This window comes from Oncorhynchus masou, chromosome 33 (genome assembly GCF_036934945.1).
Source record: "Oncorhynchus masou masou isolate Uvic2021 chromosome 33, UVic_Omas_1.1, whole genome shotgun sequence".
Classification (NCBI taxonomy): domain Eukaryota; kingdom Metazoa; phylum Chordata; class Actinopteri; order Salmoniformes; family Salmonidae; genus Oncorhynchus; species Oncorhynchus masou.
This window is the reverse complement of record NC_088244.1, coordinates 38,905,032-38,926,588: the sequence shown is the minus strand read 5'-3', so window position 1 is coordinate 38,926,588 and position 21,557 is coordinate 38,905,032. Positions and strand designations below refer to the sequence as shown.

At 43.2% G+C, this 21,557-nt stretch overlaps 1 protein-coding gene across 1 annotated transcript in view; it reads left to right on the top strand.

Moving 5' to 3' along the window:
- The window catches only part of LOC135527480 (serine/threonine-protein kinase WNK2-like), a 75,010-nt gene that overhangs the window by 11,631 nt on the left and 41,822 nt on the right, over positions 1 to 21,557 (top strand). The window contains exon 2 of the mRNA XM_064955993.1: positions 4,217 to 5,463. Within this exon, the coding sequence (XP_064812065.1) occupies positions 4,711 to 5,463 (753 nt within the window). The 5' untranslated portion in view covers positions 4,217 to 4,710. The remainder of the gene's footprint in view (positions 1 to 4,216; positions 5,464 to 21,557) is intronic.

Here is a 21,557-nt window from a genome sequence, read left to right as displayed (position 1 = left end):
ATCAAAAAAGTTAGCTCATAACAGTGAACCTTTTTTTGTGAGATACACAAGGCAATTCTAGGTCTTGTGGCATATTTTGTTTAAACTATCTCAAATTCAATGGAATTGCAACCCTCTGCATGCATAGTCCATTCTTCCATCACATGTACAGCTGATTTTCAAGATCTTGCACACTAATGAGAACTATTTATCTGTACATGGAATTGTATTCATTTAAAAAAAAAAATGTTTTCCTAATCTTTATAGGAAAATGCCACCGGCACTATCTGATGTGTGGAGACATTTCACTGCAGCTCATGTAGAAGGAAATGCTGTGTACATTTGCAAATACTGTGCGAAATCATATGTGAAGAATGCAACAAAGATGCAGAATCATCTGGCCAAGTGCATAAAGTTCCCTCAGCACTCACAACAAGCAACCTCTGACAAAAGTCCCTCTACTTCTATTCAAGGGGAAAATGAGGAATCAGACACCTTATCGATAGAAACAGCTCATGGTCTTCCTGGAATCAGAAGTGTTTTTGAATCAATGGAGGAACGTAGTCAGAGAAATGCTGATGAATGTCTTTCTCGAGGCTGTGTATGCAACTGGTTCACCTCTGATACTCACAGACAATGTGTATTGGAAGAGATTTCTGAATGTTCTTCACCCAGCATACACCCCTCCAACCACACATGCTTTATCTACTCATTTGCTGGATGCAGAGTTCAACAGAGTTCAAGTGAAGGTCAAGCAAATCCTAAAGAAACCAGACTGTATTGCAATCATTTCTGATGGGTGGTCGAATGTTCGTGGACAAGAAATAATTAACTACTTCTCAACCAGTATTCTACAAGCGCATAGACACAAGGGACAACAGACACACCGGTCTCTACATTGCAGATGAGCTGAAGGCAGTCATCAATGACCTTGGACCGCAGAAGGTATTTGCACTGGTGACAGACAATGCTGTGAACATGAAGGCTGCTTGTTCTAAGGTGGAGGAGTCCTACCCTCACATCACACCCATTGGCTGTGCTGCTCATGCAATGAATCTGTTTCTCAAGGACACCATGGCACTGAAAACAATGGATAAACTCTACAAGCGAGCCAAGGAAATGGTTAGGTATGGGGTCATAAAGTTATAGCAGCAATCTTACCTCACCAGGCAAAATGAGAAGAATAAGAGCACCACATTGTAGCTGCCCAGCATCACCCGTTGGGGTGGTGTTGTCATCATGTTTGACATTCTCCTGGAGGGGAAGGAGTGTCTCCAAGAAATGACCATATCACAGTCTGCTGATATGGACAGCCCCATCAAGAGGATCCTCCTGGATGATGTATTTTGGGAGAGAGTGGTAAGCAGCCTGAAACTCCTGAAGAAACCTATAGCAGTAGCCATTGCACGGATTGAGGGAGAGAATGCCATCCTGTCTGATGTTCAGACTCTGCTTGCAGATGTAAGAGAAGAAATCCTGTCTGGTGCAGAGATCAACAAGGCCTATAGTCTCATCACTACAGTGTCTCGCCACCTTGGCCTGGATGAGGACAAGGTTCTTCGCAGTCTGGCAAAGTACACTTCTAAGCAAGGGTTTTGAGATGGAGATGCAATATGGCAGTCGTGCCAACATATCTCATCAGCCACCTGGTGGAAGGGACTTTGTGGATCTGAGGCTCTTTCCCCTGTTGCCTCCATCATCCTCCAAATCCCACCAACATCAGCCACCTCAGAGCACAACTGGTCCTTGTTTGGGAACGCACACACCAACAGGCTGACCAATACAAGGGTTTAAAAACGGGTGGCCATCTGGGCAAACTTGAGGCTTTTTGAGCCTGACAATGAACCATCCTCAACAAGATTGGAAAGTGACAGTGAAGATTAGGCCTCAAAGTCTTATGTTCAAGAGGTGGACATTGAGGCAGACAACCAAAGCTTTAGTTTCTAGACTATCATTTTACAGATGTATGTTGAAAACGTTTTTGGGAGATGCCATGGATCCTTCAATATTTCCTTCATTTTTTTGTTCAGTGAAATCATCCCATGTGAACCTTTTTTTAATTTCTATTGGAAGGATTTATTAATTTGCAATTATGTCTACTTATGATTAGGTAAAAGGTTGGTTTCTTTCTCCATATGATCTGGTACATATATCCAATGAAAAAACATCTCCATTTAAATGGTATTAATATTAATTTTCATTTATTTCAATTAATTCGCACATATGCCTGTTAATTCCCATATATTCCTGCATAAAGTTTCCACCTCTGAATACTCCCCAAAATGTGCGACCCTAATCTTAATTCGACCTATATTGGCACAGCAAAATAAAAATCCTGCAGCAACAGCATTTGAACATTTAGTACATAATGTTGCTTGATTGGTGGTTAGGCTATTAGCTGGCCAAACGTAGGCTACACGAAAAGTGCATTCCTGTTAATATAATTTGTGTTAGTGTGGGTTTCAAGTGAATTTATGTAAATCACAAAGTTCATCTGTATTTCTTGCTTTGCAGGAAAATTCTCAGCAATAAAAGAGATCAAATTAAAGATCCTCCATCTGTGTGTGTGGTTACCCCTCTATAGAAGGTTGTGTGTTAGTAGTGGAGATCCTGTCTGATCAGTTTCACTCACTGTCTGTCTGGTGGAAGTGGACACCATTGATGGGCAATTCAAATTCACTTAGCCAGCCCTACTGACTGTCATTGAATAAATTAATGAAGTATATTGGCGGGCACAAAATGACATGCCTTTCTAACTGCCTGGGCAGTGTTGCTGTGCTGACGATAATGATTATGATGAATGTGTGTACTCTGCATATATTACCCCCTTTGTGCCGATCTGTGGTGTTCACTCCAGTTCAATTTGATTAGGGCTGTGTCTGAAGTAGCACCCTATTCCCTTTATAGTGCACTGCATTTGACCAGAGCTCATTTGACCAGGGTTGTATATAGGGAATAGGGTGCCATTTGTGATGCAGTTTATCCCCCTCTGCTCATGAATGAATCATGCAGAAATGCTCCATAATACCGCCTCATCTATCCAGTTTTTTTAATCATCACAATAGGATCTAGCACCACTATATTGATTTAATGGTCTTCACTGAACACAACTACAGTTGCAACACACTCATAAACTTCCGATTGGCAAGCTGATTAACGCAAAGCTGGGCATGATCGTCTTCAATTACAGATTTCTTAGTTGAAATAGTTTACGGAGTCATGCGCAACCCTTCATAGGGGGTGCTGGGCTGTAGGAAACTGCAATCATTTCCTTAGTTGAATCAGCAATGCTACTCTAGTCCTTAACGGAGGTTAGGCTGTCAAGGTTTTTTTTCTTTTTTCTCAGAGTTGGCCATAAACATCTCAAGTCTGACCATACTTGGGAGACTTGTGGCATGGCCTGTGCTTACGCTATCTAATTAGCATAATTAATCACCTTACGGTCTTCATCATTTACCCACAAACACTGGGAATAATGCCATCTTTGACTATTTCGTCCAACATGAAGTATTAGCCAGTATCCAATTACTAGAGAATTTCTTCAGCAGGCTTATGATGGTTGAAACTGAGTGGACCTTTATCTCGGTTTCGGCTGGCTGCGAAATAAAGGCTTTCTGTGATTTTTTAAAAGATCAAGTTTGGCTGGATACAACACAAACGGCAGGAATTAAAAAAATGCATTGCAAAGAAATGCCCTGTTCCAGTCCCTTGCAAAAAATGCAATCAACACTTGAGGTGGAATAGACACTGGGGAAATGCCTGGGAATAACACCATAAATTGGTGTTAACCAGGCAGTATTTAAAGTGTGCTATTAGGAATTGGTTACATTCAAAATGATGGAACCATTTCCTCCAAGGCTTGTATGAATATTTCCCCATTTTAATGAACATCGGCTTTGGTATGAGTTTAGACACTGACCAAGCATCCTTTGACAGTCAGTATTGACTGTGGAAATGAGTATAGAGTCCCAGTAAAAAATAATTTATTGATTCTTCAGAGTCCTCTCAGGCCTGCCCTCTCTGTGCCTCTGAAACTGTTTTGTCGTGTGTGTGTCCCCTCTGAGCAGAACATCAAACTAAAACATTCTCAAATGTCTAAGTCAAACTGTTGTTGTTCTTGGAAATTAATACTTTAAATATGCATGAATAGGACTTTTACGGTGGAAAGTTATTCGCATCTCACTCTCACTAACCTGCTGAATATTAATGTGTTTTTATTTGTTTGTTTTCTTCACAGAATTTACCTGAGGAGATTCACCTTTTACACTTTGAAGGAGGGATTTATCCAGAAAAGGAGGGAAAGGGACTCTAACTTCCCTCTCTCCCAGAGACTTGAAAGACTTTCCTTGGCCTCTGTTTGTGTGTATATAGGTTGGCTGAGGTGAAGGTTTATTGAGGTACCCTCAGAAAGTGCAGGGGAAAGGCTATGTACTTTAGGAGATGGAGAGAAGGAAAGTAAGGATCGAAAGTTAGTGTTGGTCGGGTGGAGAAAAGAAGCACTGTGCTGCTTATCCGTTACCTCTGTAAAGACTAAAGAAAGGAGAGGAGAGAAGAAGGGAGTCTAATCTAGTGGCAGGGCCCAGTCTCGTAGTCACCAGAAACGCTGGAAGAACAGCAGCCAGAGAACCTAGAAGGTGGGTAAGAAGAGGACCACAAAAGAGAGGAGACGGGGACTGAAGGAGAACCAAAGGGTCGGAGGAGAGGACGGGGAGGAGGAGGCGGCGCATCCCCATGGCGACGGACCCTGGGGAACCCACAGGGACGGAGGACTCTTCGGAGAAACCTGTTGGCGCACGGGAGGAGGAGACAGACCAGGAGAGCAGCAGGAGGGAGAGGACACACAGCACCCCCTCAGACTTCCCCTCCTCCCAGACCCAAGAGAGGAGAACCGCAGAGGGAGGGGAGACGGGAGGCGGCGGTGGAAGGGGTGGGGGGCCCGGAGAGACCAGGGACAGTAAGGAAGTGGAGACCCTGGCGGTTAGACCCATGTCTCTCTCCACACCCTCGTCCCCGGCTGCGACTGCGGCGGCTTCAAGGTCAGGGGGTCACGGGCCGAGACTGAGGAGAGAGAAGCGTTTCTTCAGGAAGAGTGTGGAGATCTGTGAGGAGGACGATGTGGTAGCGGATCCCCCAGTTGTCTCCCACTCCGCCCCCCACCTGCACTCAGTCATCACCCTTGGTGGCGCCCAGGCCGCTACCGCCGCCTCTGCAGCCCTGGGACATGACACGGCCGACCACGACCCATCCAGCCTCAGCTCCACCCAGGACCCCGGGGCCAAGGACGCCCCCTCTTCCGCCCCACCCCAGACGGGGAAGGAGCGAGACAGGGAGCAGGAGGAGGAGGCAGAGATGAAGGCCGTGGCCACCTCGCCGGGGGGGAGGTTTCTGAAGTTTGACATTGAGCTGGGGAGGGGTGCCTTCAAGACCGTTTACAAAGGCCTGGACACTGAGACCTGGGTGGAGGTGGCCTGGTGCGAACTACAGGTGAGAATACTGTACATTACTCTATGCAGGTCATGGTACTAGTTCTATCCATAGAATTACACACAGAACCATTATAATAATATATAGGATCTCTATAGTTGTGTCATAGGTTCTTGATTGCAGAAAATGGCTGTTACAGGTGTTTTAAAAAGACAAAATGATCAAGCTTCCCAAGGGGGACATATCCCCCCACCTTGCCAAACACACTGGGGATGATAATGGTAACAATATATTGTGTTGTTTTCACTGGGCTATTGGAAAAATATATAGTTATTAGTTTTGCATCGAGTTACACACTGACACGGAGTTGCTTGACTCACATAATGCAACAGTCATTTGAAGTCTTCCCTGGAGCTTCTATTCTCTCTCTTCCCTGGGAAAATCTCAGCCTGTTGTCTGTTTGCTATTCAGACTGTGAGACTGACTCACTACAGCACATTGGAGACCGGTTCATCTCCAATGGCACCCTTTCCCTACATTGTCCACTCATTTTGACTAGGGCCTTATTTTTGAGCAGAGCTCTATGTGCCCTGGTCAAAACTGGTGCATGAAATGGGGAATAGGGTGCAGTTTGGGATGAAGCTTGAGACTCACTGCAGCACACTGGAGACATAGACAGAGAGGGGTGAGAAGAGGGGAAGGAAATACAAGAGAGAAAGAATATGAACGTTTTGTTGCACTCAGGTTGGGTTGAATGACAGAAGCAATGGGAGAAAAAATGGGGCAAGTGTACCCAGGAAACATACATAATGGTTGAGTAGAGGAGGTACACTCTACATCCCAAAATGGCACCCTATTCCCTACACAGTGCATTACTTTTGAACAGGGCCCTACACTGTAAAAAAAATCCATTGTCACGGTAACTTCCTGACAGGTGTGTGTGTGTACAGGTAGGGAAAGAGGAACAATAGCCCTAATGAGAACAAACCTCACCAAGAGGTTGAGATTGAGATGAAGGATAAGGTGAACAGGCCTACTGGTACACATTATTTCTATGTAGTGAAAGAGGAACTGTAGCCTTGAGAATGACCATTTCCGTAGGGGACTCGGACTCTGTTAACTGTCGTTTATTGGCACTGAAGGGGTGATAAGCTAAAAGTGGGATTATACTCTCACCTGAGCAAGGCTGAACCCATTACACGGCGGAGCAGCTTGTGATTTAATGACGCTGTCAAGCAACAGGGAGCAACAACCAACAACGTCAAACGGCTTGGCTCAACTGGCGGGAAACAAGAAAATAAACTTGTCTCACTATATACTGTTCACAGACACAAAAGAGAAGCTGTGTGATTCGGCAGCTGACTTGTTTGGTGTCTTTGTGTGAAAAGGCTAGTAGGCTAGTTTACGCTGGTCAGTCGTGTTGGCTTTGTAGCTAATGCTAAACAGCAGCCGTGTCCAATCTCTGTGTCTGCTTGCCAAATGTATCCCAAATGGCTCCCTGTGTAGGGCACTACTTTTGACTAGGGTCCATAGGGGATAGGGTGTCATTTGGGATACATTGTCTTAGAGTCAGGGTGTAGGTGGGGTCAATTCCATTTCCATTTTCCTCATTGAAAAGCAATGAGGAAAATGGCATTTTTTGTTTATTACCTGAATTGAAATGGAATTTACCCTAACCCTGTGTTAGAGCACTGTTTGTAGGACTAACCACCTCAATTGCTCTCCTGCACCTTTCAGATCTGTCCCTGTTTCAGAGCACCGCTTTTTTTCAGTTTTGAAGTAAACATGAAGATAGATGAGCAGGGGAGACACAGTAAGAAGGGTGGGCACAAGTACGATCTCCCGTCTCCGTGGGCGAAATACACATATATTATATGTGCTAGCTGGGTGTGTTACCATAAGGTGGTGGGCCGACTCCGAAGACAAGGTAGTTGATCGATGTCGAGCGAGGAGCTGATTTAAATTGACAATGAAATATTCTGCTGTAAAATATGTTGGCACCTTCAATTCACCATCATAAAAAATATATTTCAACACTGTCTTGCTCAAGCAAATTTGCACACTGCAGAACTTGGAACCAATCAGAACTCCTGTGTACATACCCCTTTTGATAAAGGCAGCCAATGGCCTGCTTCTAAGATGTAAACAGCCTCTGATCTGCTGTCTGTGTGTCAAGAGGAACTAACATTCGCTCCCAAAGACTGAAATAAGATAAATATCTGTTTGAGTGAACTTGAATTATGCAGCATGCAATACGCATGGTCTTGATCATATGACCATTTAGCCAATTTATTGAAAGCTAGCAAATGTTGACTAGCCTAGCCAGCTATACTGTAAACAGCAATGTGCCTGCACAGGAAGCTAGTGTTTCATTAGCTGTGTCTCAGCGAATTCAATTTTGCAGGGGCGCAACTTTCCCTGGGGATGGGGACATGTCCCATCAACTTTTATAACCAATGTTGTGCCCCTGCAACTTTGAATCATGTTTTGGCATGATTGTCTAATTTCAATTAACTAGCTGCAGGCTTAAAGAAATGTTAAATTATATTATTTGCATAGAAACACAAATCAAAGCATTTAGTTAGACAGATTTTTGTGTGTGTCATGTATGCTAGAATGGAGGTTTAAAAACGACAGCTGAATATGCATATTAGCTAATACATATGGCATAGCCTACACACGACATGGTATGTGGACTAGAGGTTAACCGATTATGATTTTTCAACGCCGATACAGATCATTGGAGGACCAAATAAAGCCGATACCGATTAATCTGACGATTTTTATATATACATATATTTTGAAATAATGACAATTACAACAATACTGAATGAACAATGAACCCTTTTTATTTTCACTTAATATAATACATAAAATCTATTTGGTCTCAAATAAATAATGAAACGTGTTCAATTTGGTTTAAATAATGCAAAAACACGGTGTTGGAGAAGAAAGTAAAAGTGCGATATGCACCATGTAAAAAAAGCTAACGTTTAACTTCCTTGCTCAGAACATGAGAACACATGAAAGCTGGTGGTTCAATATTCCCAGTTCTTCAAAATTACCAGTTAATAAGAAGTTTTATGTTGTAGTGATAGGACTATTTCTCTCTATACCATATGTATTTCATATACCTTTGACTATTGGATGTTGTTATAGGCACTTTAGTAATGCCAGCCTCATATTGGGAGTTGATAGGCTTGAAGTCATAAACAGGGCTGTGCTTCAAGCATTGCTAAGAGCTGCTCGCAAACGCAGTAAAGTGTTGTTTCAATGAATGCTTACGAGCCTGCTGCTGCCTACCACCGCTCAGTCAGACTGCTCTATCAAATATCAAATCATAGACTTAAATATAATAAACACACAGAAATATGAGCCTTTGGTCATTAATATGGTCAAATCCGAAAACTATAATTTAGAAAATTAAACGTTTGTTCTTTCAATGAAATATGGAACCATTCCGTATTTTGTCGAACGGGTGGCAACCCTAAGTCTAAATATTGCTGTTACATTACATAACCTTCAATGTTATGTCATAATTACGTAAAATTCTGGAAAATTAATTACGGTCTTTGTTAGGAAGAAATACAGTTCGCAACGTGCCAGGCGGCCCAAACTGTTGCATATACCATGACTCTGTTTGCACTGAACTGAACAAGAGAAGTGACTCAATTTCCCTAGTTAATATTGCCTGCTGACATGCATTTATTTTAACTAAATATGCAGGTTTAAAAAAGATATACTTCCATGTATTGATTTGAAGAAAGGCATTGATGTTTATGGTTAGGTACATTTGTGCAACGAATGTGCTTTTTTTTTTCACAAATGCGCTTATGTTAAATCATCACCCGTTTGGCAAAGTTGAAGTAGGTTGTGATTCGAAGATAAATTAACAGGCACTGCATTGATTATATGCAACGCAGGACAAGCTAGTTCACATGGTTGATAATCACTAGTTAACTAAACCTAGTAATATTATGTGAAGATTGTTTTTTTTAATGTTTTTTTTACAAGATAAGTATAATGCTAGCAACTTACCTTGGCTCCTTTTGACACTGCACTCATGGCTGCCACACAGTTTTCTCGTGGATTGCAATGTAATCGGTCATAATCGATGTCCAAAAAGGCAGATTACCGATTGTTATGACCACTAATTAATCGGCCACGCAGATTAAATGGTCGACCTCTGTGGGCACCCCTTCAAATTAGTGGATTTGGCAGGTATATTAAATTATGCACACAGCCATGCAGTCTCCATAGACAAACATTGGTCTGTACTGAAGAGTTCAGCGACTTTCAACGTGTCACCATCATAGGCTGCCACCTTTAGAACAAGTCAGTTTGTCAAATTTCTGCCCTGCTAGGAGCTGCCCCAGTCAACTGTAAGTGCTGTCATTGTGAAGTGGGAAACGTCTAGGAACAACAACAAGCTCACAAAACGGGACCGCCTATTGCTGAAGCGCGTAGCGGGTAAAAACCGTCTGTCCTCAGCTGCAGCACTCACTATCGAGTTCCAAACTGCATCTGAAAGCACAATAACTGTTCGTTGGGAGCTTCATGAAATGGGTTTCCATTGCCGAGCATCTGCACACAAGCCTAAGATCATCATGCGCAATGCCAAGTGTTGGCTGGAGTGTTGTAAAGCTTGCCGCAATTGGACTCTGGAGAAGTGGAAACGCGTTCAATGGAGTTTGGGAAAGGCCCTTTCCTGTTTCAGCATGACAATGTCCCTGTGCACAAAGCAAGGTCCATACAGAAATGGTTTGTTGAGATCGGTGTGGAAGAACTTGACTGGGCTCTGACTGGCCTGCACAGAGCCCTGACCTCAACACCTTTGGGATGAATTGGAACGCAGCATGTCCCCGCAGCAAGTCCTCTGGTCATGTTTATTGTACCACCAGAGAAGGAAACCTGCACTAGTATTGTACGTATTCTGCTTTGTCCCTTATCTCAAGTAATGAAAGCAGTGTTTTTTATCCCACTGTAGGCTTATTCCAACTTATGAAAACTGTTGAGAGAGGGAGGGAGGGAGAGAGAGGGAGGGAGGGAGGGCATGGGTGGGAGGGAGGGAGGGATGGAGAAGGGTATGGAAGGAGAAAGCATGGGAGATAGAGGGATAATAAGAGGTAGAATGACGGAGTTAGAGACTGATGAGCCAAAAAGAGGATTAACATGGCATCACTCCCAGAGAGTGGCCGTGTGGCTAATACTAACCTAACACACGCACAAACACACATCCTTGTCTGGTCACACACAGATGGATCCACTGGCACAGATAATACAATCACTATATCTCATGGCCTGCATTTCCTCCCTTCTGCTCCCTGGTCCTGTTAACTCTGTTACGTAAAGGACAGGTGTTGATGATGAAGATACTTGTGAGGTAGTTGACACAATAACATGTATACACAGCAGCAAACATACACATATTATGCATGTTGTACGTGAGACACACTCTAAGTGAGGTCCTGTCCTCACACCCACACAGAGAATCACTCCAGAAACAGGGATTAGCTCTGCTAATGCACCTTGAAAGAGAGAATGGGTGAAGGAAGTTCACAGTGCGGACACTGTCTCAGTCACAGCGGCTCTTTTTTCCTCTCCCTCATTTCACTCCTCCTTCCTCACCCTTCATCTAACAAATTCCCTGCTAAAAGGGCAACTCTATATATCCCCCTCATTTCAGCTTTCAGCTCTAATTTACCACATTCATTAGCTAAGAACGTTCATCGGTGTGTCTGTGTGCGTGCAATTGCGTGTGTGTGTGTATGCCACTCCCCCCCCACCCCTCTTTGTCTCTCTCGTTGTCTGTCAGAGTGAGTATACAGAGTGATCCAGGGAGTTAATTACAGTGGGTGCCTGTCAGGCGGGAACAAAAATCCTGCACCGACAGCACAACTAACTGGTCTGGGGCGGTCTGGGCTGGGGCAGGAACCCACACAAACCCACCCCAACCCTCTCCAGTCCTGTCAGCCCACTGAGCCCAGACCGGCCTAACCCAATCCAGCTCAGCCCAAATCCACCCTGTGTGTGTTTTGGGAATGTATTTGTGTCAGAGAGTGTCTGTGTGCAGTTGGTTGGTATATGTGTGCGTGTGAGTGCGTGCGTGTTTGGAATGAGACAGCCAGCAAGGGGATGGAGGGCTGGATGGAGCTAGTCTAGCCTACAGAGTCTAGTGTAGCAGAAGTAACCTGTCCAGGAATGACCGGTTCTGACCAGTCAGTGGATGGAACCACATTGAGGTCCGCTTTACAGCAGTGAAAGGTTGCTTAGGGCCGCTTTACCACAGTAAAAGGTTGCTATGTGACAATTGTTAGGGATGTCGGAGTGATTTAAAGTGTCTTCTTAGAACAGCAGGCAGCCTGGACCCCTGGGGATTCTCTTAGTATTTATGTCCTGTCCAGACACAGACAGAGGGACTAATGCTCACACACGCACAAACATACTGACGAATGAACGCATGCACACACACACACACAGGGTTAATGCTTATATATTAAAAGCGCAACAAACACAGTTGTTTGTTTCCTTCCAGAGGAGAGGTCAAACAACCATCTGAGGCTCAGGCTCCATTTGAAGAGATTTGGTTCTGGGTGCTTTAATCTTCGTTAGTTACAAATTAATACAGGTATTTTGTGTGTGTGTGTGTGTGTGTGTGTGTGTGTTTACTCAGCTCAGAACTTGTGAAGGGAAGAAGAGACCCTCTATTATCGGATTAAAGTCAAAGGTCAAACAACCACACAACGATAATCACGTAGCACAGAAAAGTTTAGGAAAGGCAAATCTTAAAGGGCCCTTATAGTCCAGTGGGGAGAAACAAGGTCTGGAGACCCTGTCACTTCCATGTGGTATCATGGTTTGACCGGGGTAGTCCGTCATTGTAAATAAGAATTTGTTCTTAACTGACTTCCCTAATTAAATAAAGATAAAATAAATATATGTGTTCTTTATAATCCAGTGGGGATAAATGGTATGGAGTCCCAGTTGTCCCACATATGGTATCATGCGTTTTCAGTCAGCTCAGCCCCTCGATTGGATTATACTGGATTCCGCTGTAGGAGTCAAAGGTCATAATCATGATAATCCCATAGCACTACCATTTCGTTGTGTCGACTGGTTCAGATACCATTGGTAGTTTACACTAAATTGGCATACAGTCAATTTTGTTCATCTTTGACAAAAAAAAACATGAATGGCTGAATTGTTGTTGTTAGTGGTGCAGTAGTTGAGTAGGTTGATAGTGTTTCAGTATTGCAAGAAGAAGAGGCCAGTTGTGAGGGAGTGGCTGGCTCTTTGTCTTCAACTTTACATCTCAGTCTGAATCCTGATGGAAAACCATCCAACTTTTACACACCAGTAGAGTTCAGATTTATTTTGATAGGAAATGAACCAGCAGAAGTACAAGCCATACTATTGATTCATGACTAAAATAGTACAAATGGAATTGATTAAAACAAGCCTGCAATTATTTATTAGTCCAGATTAGAATCGATCTGACCAGATTGACCAGACGTGTTCAACTAGGCTAGTGATAGTCAAACTGTGGCCCAGGGGCCATATCTGGTGCACCATGACCCGATGGACATTTGACCCCTTTCATCGAACTGTGAGCTCACAGCAAAGCATGATGTTATACGAATCATTGATTGTTATGACGTATGGTTGGTAGGGCTGGGAATTGCCAGGGACCTCACAAATCGATATTATTGCAATACTTAGGTACCAATACAATATGTATTGCGATTCTCAAGATTCTTTGTATAGCGATTTGATTGCAATTTTATTTTCCAAAAATATTGCTCATGAGATGTTTTTATATCAGTCATGGGAATAAAAGTTCAGAAAACATGTTTACTCATGACTCAAAGAAAATGGAGAACAAGCTATAGGATTAAAAATACCGGAGTTTTGGCTCCGGTACAGCTAGCTAATGCTACCAAGAGCGTGTGTTATAAGGAGCAGGTGTGAGTGCAAGAAAGAAAAAAATATATACAGTATAGAGGTCGACCGATTATGATTTTTCAACGCCAATACCCATTATTGGAGGACCAAAAAATCCGATGCCAATTAATTACAAATTAATAATGACAATTACAACAATACTGAATGAACACTTATTTTAACTTAATATAATAAATCAATAAAATCAATTTAGCCTCAAGTAAATAATGAAACATGTTCAATTTGGTTTAAATAATGCAAAGTGTTAGAGAAGAAAGTAAAAGTGCAATATGTGCTATGTAAGAAAGCTAACGTTTTAGTTCCTTGCTCAGAACATGAGAACATATGAAAGCTGGTGGTTCCTTTTAACATGAGTCTTCAATATTCCCAGGTAAGAAGTTTTAGGTTGTAGTTATTATAGGAATTATAGGACTATTGCCCTCTATACCTTTTGTATTTCATCCCCTTGTTCTTATAGGCACTTTAGTATTGCCAGGGTAACAGTATAGCTTCCGTCCCTCTCCTCGCTCCTCCCTGGGCTCGAACCAGCAACACAACGACAACAGCCCCCATCGAAGCAGCATTACTCATGCAGAACAAGGGGAACAACTACTAGAAGGCTCAGAGCGAGTGACATTTGAAACGCTATTAGCGCGCGCTAACTAGCTAGCCATTTCACTTCGGTTGCACCAGCCTCATCTCAGGATTTGATAGGCTTGAAATCATAAACCGCGCAATGCTTGACGCACAACGAAGATCTGCTGGCAAAACGCACGAAAGTGCTGTTTGAATGAATGTTTACGCGCCTGCTTCTGCCTACCACCACTCAGTCAGATACTTACATACTTGTATGCTCAGTCACATTTATATGCAAAGCAGGACACGCTAGATAATATCTAGTAATATCATCAACCATGTGTAGTTAACTAGTGATTATGATTGATTGTTTTTTATAAGATAAGTTTAATGCTAGCTAGCAACATACCTTGGCTTACTGCATTTGCGTAACAGGCAGTCTCCTTGTGGAGTGCAACGAGAGAGAGGCAGGTCGTTATTGCTTTGGACTAGTGAACTGTAAGGTTGCAAGATTGGATCCCGAGCTGACAAGGTGAAAATCTGTCGTTCTGCCCCTGAACTAGGCAGTTAACCCACCGTTCCTAGGCCGTCATTGAAAATAAGAATGTGTTCTTAACCTGTTATGGCTGCAACCCTTTGTTCTCAATTTCCGCCTGAGGACATACCCAAATCTAACTTCCCCAGAGGCAAGGATATGCATATTCTTGGTATCATTTGAATGGAAACATTCTGAAGTTTGTGGAAATGTTAATTGAATGTAGGAGAATATAACACAGTAGATCTGGTGGAAGAAAAGAGAAAGAAAGAGCATACGTTTTTTTATTGTTGTAGTATCATCTTTCACATGTACTAGAATAGGATGCTGGAGATAATTTTGATGGATAACACAAGAGCGCAACTGTAGGTGTGCAAAGTTTGAGACTGATAACTTCAGGAATGGGTGAGCTCCATGACATTTAGCATGAAGTCAACCAGGTGTCCCACACAAGTTGCCCAAATGTACCCAAGTGGCCGAATTGGTGAAATGACCTATAACTATATACAGCAGTGCAAAAAACTATATACAACATATCAATAAGCAATTCTAACACACACACACACACAAAAAAATGTTTAAAAAAATATTAGAAAAAAAAACAAAAAAAACTGTACACACCCCTTGGAAGTCCTCGTCATAATATTTTGCTGTCTGTGCCATGTCCCATAGCAGTCTCTTTCTGATGTAAAGCAGAGGCAAACTGAACAAGTGGTGCATTTCATGCGACACAACACAACGACGCCTCCATGCCGTGCCCTTGTGGCTCTGAGGCACAGTCATGCCTGCAGTAATGAACTGTGGCATATGAACACCACTGGGGGCACAGGTAGAGCAGGCAGCTTGGCACCGGGGCCTCGCAGTCGGAGTCGCTATCACTGTGAAAGAAAACATTAAAAAATATTTGTATTGTATGAGCCTTTTATCATCACATAAAATATACAGATATGTATTGATTGTATAGAGCAGAGGGCACAGTCACTAAGGTGTTCCATTCAACTCCGGCCATTGTTGTGTATATGTGTGTGTGTGTATGTATGTATATATATATATATATATATATATATATATATATATATATATATATATATATATATATACACACAGTGCCTTATATTATATGAAAGTATTCTGCCCCCTTGAACTTTGCGACCTTTTGCCACATTTCAGGCTTCAATTTCAGGCTTTGTGAAGAATCAACAACAAGTGGGTCACAATCATGAAGTGGAACGACATTTATTGGATATTTCAAACTTTTTTAACAAATCAAAAACTGAAAAATTGGCCGTGCAAAATTATTTGTAGCGTTCCTTGGACAGCCATAGACGGACTGTACAAAACATTAGGAACCACCTGCTCTTTCCATGACATAGACTCACCCAGGTTAATCCAGCTGAAAGCTTCGATCCATTATTGGTTTCACTTGTTAAAGCCACTTCAATCAGTGTAGATGAAGGGGAGGAGACAGATTTTAAAGAAGGATTTTTAAGCCTTGAGACAATTAAGACATGGATTGTGTGTGTGCCATTGAGGGTGAATGGGCAAGACACAATATTTAAGTGCCTTTGAACGGTGTATCAACGTAGGTGCCAGGCACATTGATTTGTGTCAAGAACTGCAACATTGCTGGAGTTTTCACACTCATCAGCTTCCCGTGTGAATCAAGAAGGACCCAGAGAACATCCAGCCAACTTGACACAACTATGGGAAGCATTGGAGTCAACATAGGCCAGCATCCCTGTGGAACGCTTTCAACATCTTGTGGAGTCTATGCCAAGACAAATTGAGGTTGTTCTGAGGGCAAAATACATGTCTCCAAGCATAGATGTTACAGCACATATAAGGATCATTATGGTAAAGAATTGTCTCTCTGTACAGACAGCTAACACCAGAACAATATCTGAATGTCTATATTTGGCCTAACACCCTTCGTGAATCACCATTGCTTAGCCTATAGACTCAACATCAACTTGATATGCATCCAACGGCCTCTCGTAATATCTTCTGGTGCGGGTTAATTGGAAACGAAACCCCAAGAGTGTGATTTTTAGATGTTAATTAAGTATTGATCATAGAGGCTCCCTGAACTCTTCAGACGGGAATCAACTCTCCTTGTCATTAATCCTTAAGTCTATTGACTCACCCAATATAAGTAACATAATAATCAATATAAGTAACATAATAATAAAATCACCATCAAAATTCATCAGTTTTAGCTAGAGATACTTTTGTGTATGTATAGTATGTGGACACTCCTTCAAATTAGTGGATTTGGCTGATCCAAATTTCTGCCTTGTTACAGCTGGCCAGATCAACTGTAAATGCCATTATTGTGAAATGGAAACATCTAGGAGCAACAGCGGCTCAGCCGCAAGTGGTAGGCCACACAAGAACGGGCCTGCCGTGTGCTGAAGTGCGTAGCCCGTAAAAATCCTCTGTCCTCGGTTGCAACACTCACTACCGAGTTCCAAACTGCCGCTGGAAGCAACGTCAGCACAAGAACTGTTCGTTTGGAGCTTCATGAAATGGATTTACATGGTCGAGCAGCCGCACCACGCTTCACCATCTGGCAGTCCAACGGACTAATCTGGGTTTGCTAAATGCCAGGAGAACACTACCTACCCAAATGAATAGAGCGAACTGTAAGAGGAGGAGGAATAATGGTCTGGAGATGTCTTTCATGGTTCGGGCTAGGCCTCTTAGTTCCAGTTAAGGGAAATCTTAACACTACAGCATACAATGACATTCTAGACGATTCTGTGCTTCCAACTTGTGGCAACAGTTTGGGGAAGGCCCTTTCCTGTTTCAGCATGACAATACCTCCGTGCACAAAGCGAGGTCCGTACAGAAATGGTTTGTCGAGATCGGTGTGGAAGAACTTGACTGGCCTGCACAGAGCCCTGACCTCAACCCCATCAGACACCTTTGGGATGAATAGGACCGCCGACTGCGAGCCAGGCCTTATCACCGAACATCAGTGCCCAACCTCACTAATGCTCTTGTGGCTGAATGGAAGCAAGTCTCCGCAGGAATGTTCCAACACCTACTGGAAAGCCTTCCCAGAAGAGGCTGTTATAGCAGCATATTAATGCCCATGATTTTGGAATGAGACGTTCGACGAGCAGGTGTACTGTCACACTACATGACGAAATGTATGTGATCAGTTTTTTTTGCTTGGGCAATTCAGCGCATCTGCCTATGTTAGCCATCCGCATCTGTGGTGGAAGGTGACCGAGCTACAGTGGTGTTTTTTAAAATAGTACCCACAAAACACCAGTCTCAAAGTCAAGAGGCGACTCCGGGATGTTGGCCTTCTAGGCAGAGTTCCTCTGTCCAGTGTCTGTGTTCTTTTGCCCATCTTGATCTTTTCTTTTTATTGGCCAGTCTGAGAGATGGCTTTTTCTTTGCAACTCTGCCTAGAAGGCCAGCATCCCGGAGACGCCTCTTCACTGTTAACATTGAGGCTGGTGTTTTGCGGTTACCATTTAATTAAGTTGCCATTTGAGGACTTGTGAGACCTTTGTTTCTCAAACTAGACACACTAATGTACTTGTCCTCTTGCTCAGTTGTGCACCAGGGCCTCCCACTCCTCTTTCTATTCTAGTTAGAGCCAGTTTGTACTGTTCTATGAAGGGAGTAGTACACAGCATTATCTTCAGTTTCTTGTCAATTGCTCGCATGGAATAGTCTTAATTTCTCAGAACAAGAATAGACTGACGAGTTTCAGAAGAAAGTACTTTGTTTCTGGTCATTTTGAGCCTGTAATTGAACCCAGAAATGCTGATGCTCCAGATACTTAACTAGTCTAAAGAAGTCCAGTTTTATTGCTTCTTTAATCAGTACAACAGTTTTCAGCTGTGCTAACATAATTGCAAAAGGGTTTTCTAATGATCAATTATCATTTTAAGATGATCAACTTGGATTAGCTAACACAACGTGCCATTGGAACACAGGAGTGATGGTTGCTGATAATGGGCCTCTGTGCGTCTATGTAGATTTTCCATTAAAAATCAGCTGTTTCCAGCTTCAATAGTCATTTACAACATTAACAATGTCTACACTGTATTTCTGATCAATTTTATGTTATTTTAAAATAGACCAAAAAAAATAGCTTTTCTTTCAAAAACAAGGACATTTCCAAGTGACCCCAAACTTTTGAAAGGTAGTGTATGCATTCTCAGAACCCAGAATCACATTTCACAGTACCCGGGCCAGCTACTAGATACACATTAGACAAATCGATACTATATGTGGTTTACAAAAACTACTAGGTATTGAAAATATTTACACACTTGCTTTCTCCAGCAAAGCAAACAAACTGGGAGTATACGATGTGATAACGTTGGTGAAGGACAAACACACGTTTGAGACATTGCTCAGTGTAGGGTTCCGTCTTTCAGGTGGGACGTTAAAAGGGTGACTCTCTGACTCTCTGTGGTCACTAAGGATCCCATAGCACTTATCATAAGAGTAGTGGTTAGAGCGTTGGGCCAGTAAGGTAACAAGGTAAAAATCTGTCGTTCTACCCCTGAACAAGGCAGTACACCCACTGTTACTAGGCCGTCATTATAAATAAGAATTTCTTCTTCTTAACTGACAGTTAGTTAAAAATAAAGGTAAAATAAAATATAAAAATTGTCAGAAGGGCAGGCACCATATGTGAATGTGGCCCCTCACTGGTAACATAGCTGATTTGTTTCCCCTTTACCGACAAGGCAATGCTGTATGTTAGCTAAATGTTTTGCTGTCTGTATATCATCTGGTTGATTTTTGTTTTACTGTCTGACTGCTGTGCTTGACTTTGGCAGGAGCTCACCGAAGCTGAGTACCTGCACATCAAATGTTCTACTGCTTCAGCTCCTGGTCCTCTTATAAAATAATAGCTCAAAAGCATTGTTGTGTTCCTGCACCTAAATATAAACCGTACCGGCACACAAAATGAGTCAAGCACTGTTTGACTGACTGTGTGACTTCTAGCCTCGTTGGCTTACCTTCCGCTTAACAGGTGTCTGGGTAAAAACAGTCTCATGGTTTGGTTGAGGTCACGTCTTAATCTGTTTACAAGGCTTTGGCTTGTGACTGTGGCCTGTGGGTAAACGGGCCAGGAACTGGGACTGGAGAGGCAGTTCTACAACACATTACCAAAACACATTATCAAACAGGCTGTCTTAATGTAATTATTATTATTTTTTAACCTTTTATTTAACTAGGTAATTCAGTTAAGAACAAGTACTTATTTACAATGACAGCCTACCCCGGCCAAACCCTCCCCTAACCCGGACGACGCTGGGCCAATTGTGAGCCGCGCTGTGGGACTCTCGATCACGGCCGGTTGTGATACAGCCCGGAATCTAACCCGGGTCTGTGGTGATGCTTCTAGTGCCTTAGACCGCTGCGCCACTCAGGATCCCAAAGTGTTACAGGCTTGTCAAAGGAGACCAGAAAAACAGACTACTAAACACTTTACCAATACGTATAACATTACCAAACACATTATCAAACAGAACATCTTTTGTTTCCATACACATTTTATACATTTAGCCGCATTGCTTCTTGACAAAATGTCCACTTAACCCGGAAGCCAGCCGCACCAATGTGCCGGAGGAAACATTGTACACCTGGCGACCGTGTCAGCGTGCACTGCACCTGGCCCACCACAGGAGTTGCTAGTGCGTGATGGGACAAGGACATCCCTACCGGCCAAAACGTCCTCTAACCCGGACGACACTGGGCCAATTGTCCGCCGCCTCATGGGTCTCCCTGTCGCAGCCGGCTGGGCTCGAACCCAGACTCTCTAGTGGCACAGCTAGCATTGCGATCCAGTGCCTTAGTGGCTAACAACACTGCTCGTGTCACGTGCGTGAGCATTGCAAAATAAATTGAGAAAACTATGTTATTCAATTATTGCTCCCACACTGCTCGCGCGTTGCCAACGAGTGTCTGCGTTGCCAACGAGTGACTGCGTTGCCACGGGCTAAAATAGAAATCAGTTCTATTTCTGATGCAGATTGCGCTGCAAGTCTTGCCTCTCCCATCTCCTCATTGGTTTATAGAAGCAGGTACCCACGTGCCATCTCCTCATTGGTTATACCCATGTGGGTGACTGAAAGACGAACGAGGTCAGTGGCGGTAATTCATCTAATTTATGATAGTTGCCAATCGCAATATAAAGTCAAGAGAAGAAAAGCCTGGAAGGAAGAGAGATGACTAGAAACGATTCGGGTGACCGTTTTATGTGTGGATTAATTGGCGGAGTAGAGGACCCTATGGGCACTGTGAGCACCCTAATGAGCACTATATAGGGAATAGGGTGCCATTTGAGACCCACACCATTATGTATCACACCACTTAGTAACAAGGATATTCACTCAGAGGGACTGCAGAGAGACACCCACAGCCTGCTGTACACAATAGGCCTCTTTCATAGCTTCTCAGTTCCCTCGCTCTTTCTCTCCATTTTCTTCCTCTGTTTCTCTCTTTGTTACTCTGTTGCTCCCTCCTTCATTTGTCTCGTGGTCAACTTGATCTTACAAGTTGGAGTCTTGTCTATTTTCCTCCCCCTTTTTTAATTATGTCCTGCTTTTGTTTTTACTCTTATTTTACCAGGTACGTTGACTAGGAACACATTCTCATTTACAGCCATGACCTGGGGAATAGTTACAGGGTAGAGGCGGACTGCAATAGCATTGAATAGTCCCCGCGATATGCAACTGTTCAGGGAAGTCAGGAACCAATACACACAGTCAGTCAGGAAAGCAAAGGCCAGCTTTTTCAAGCAGAAATTTGCATCCTGGAGCTCCAACTCCCAAAAGTTCTGGGACACTGTAAAGTCCATGGAGAACAAGAGCACTTCCTCCCAGCTGCCCACTGCACTGAGGCTAGGTAACACGGTCACCACCGACAAATCCACGATAATTGAAAACTTCAACAAGCAATTCTCAATGGCTGGCCATGCCTTCCTCCTGGCTACTCCAACCTCGGCCAACAGCTCCACCCCCCCCGCAGATACTCGCCCAAGCCTCCCCAGCTTCTCCTTTACCCAAATCCAGATAACATATGTTCTGAAAGAGCTGCAATACCTGGACCTGTACAAATCAGCTGG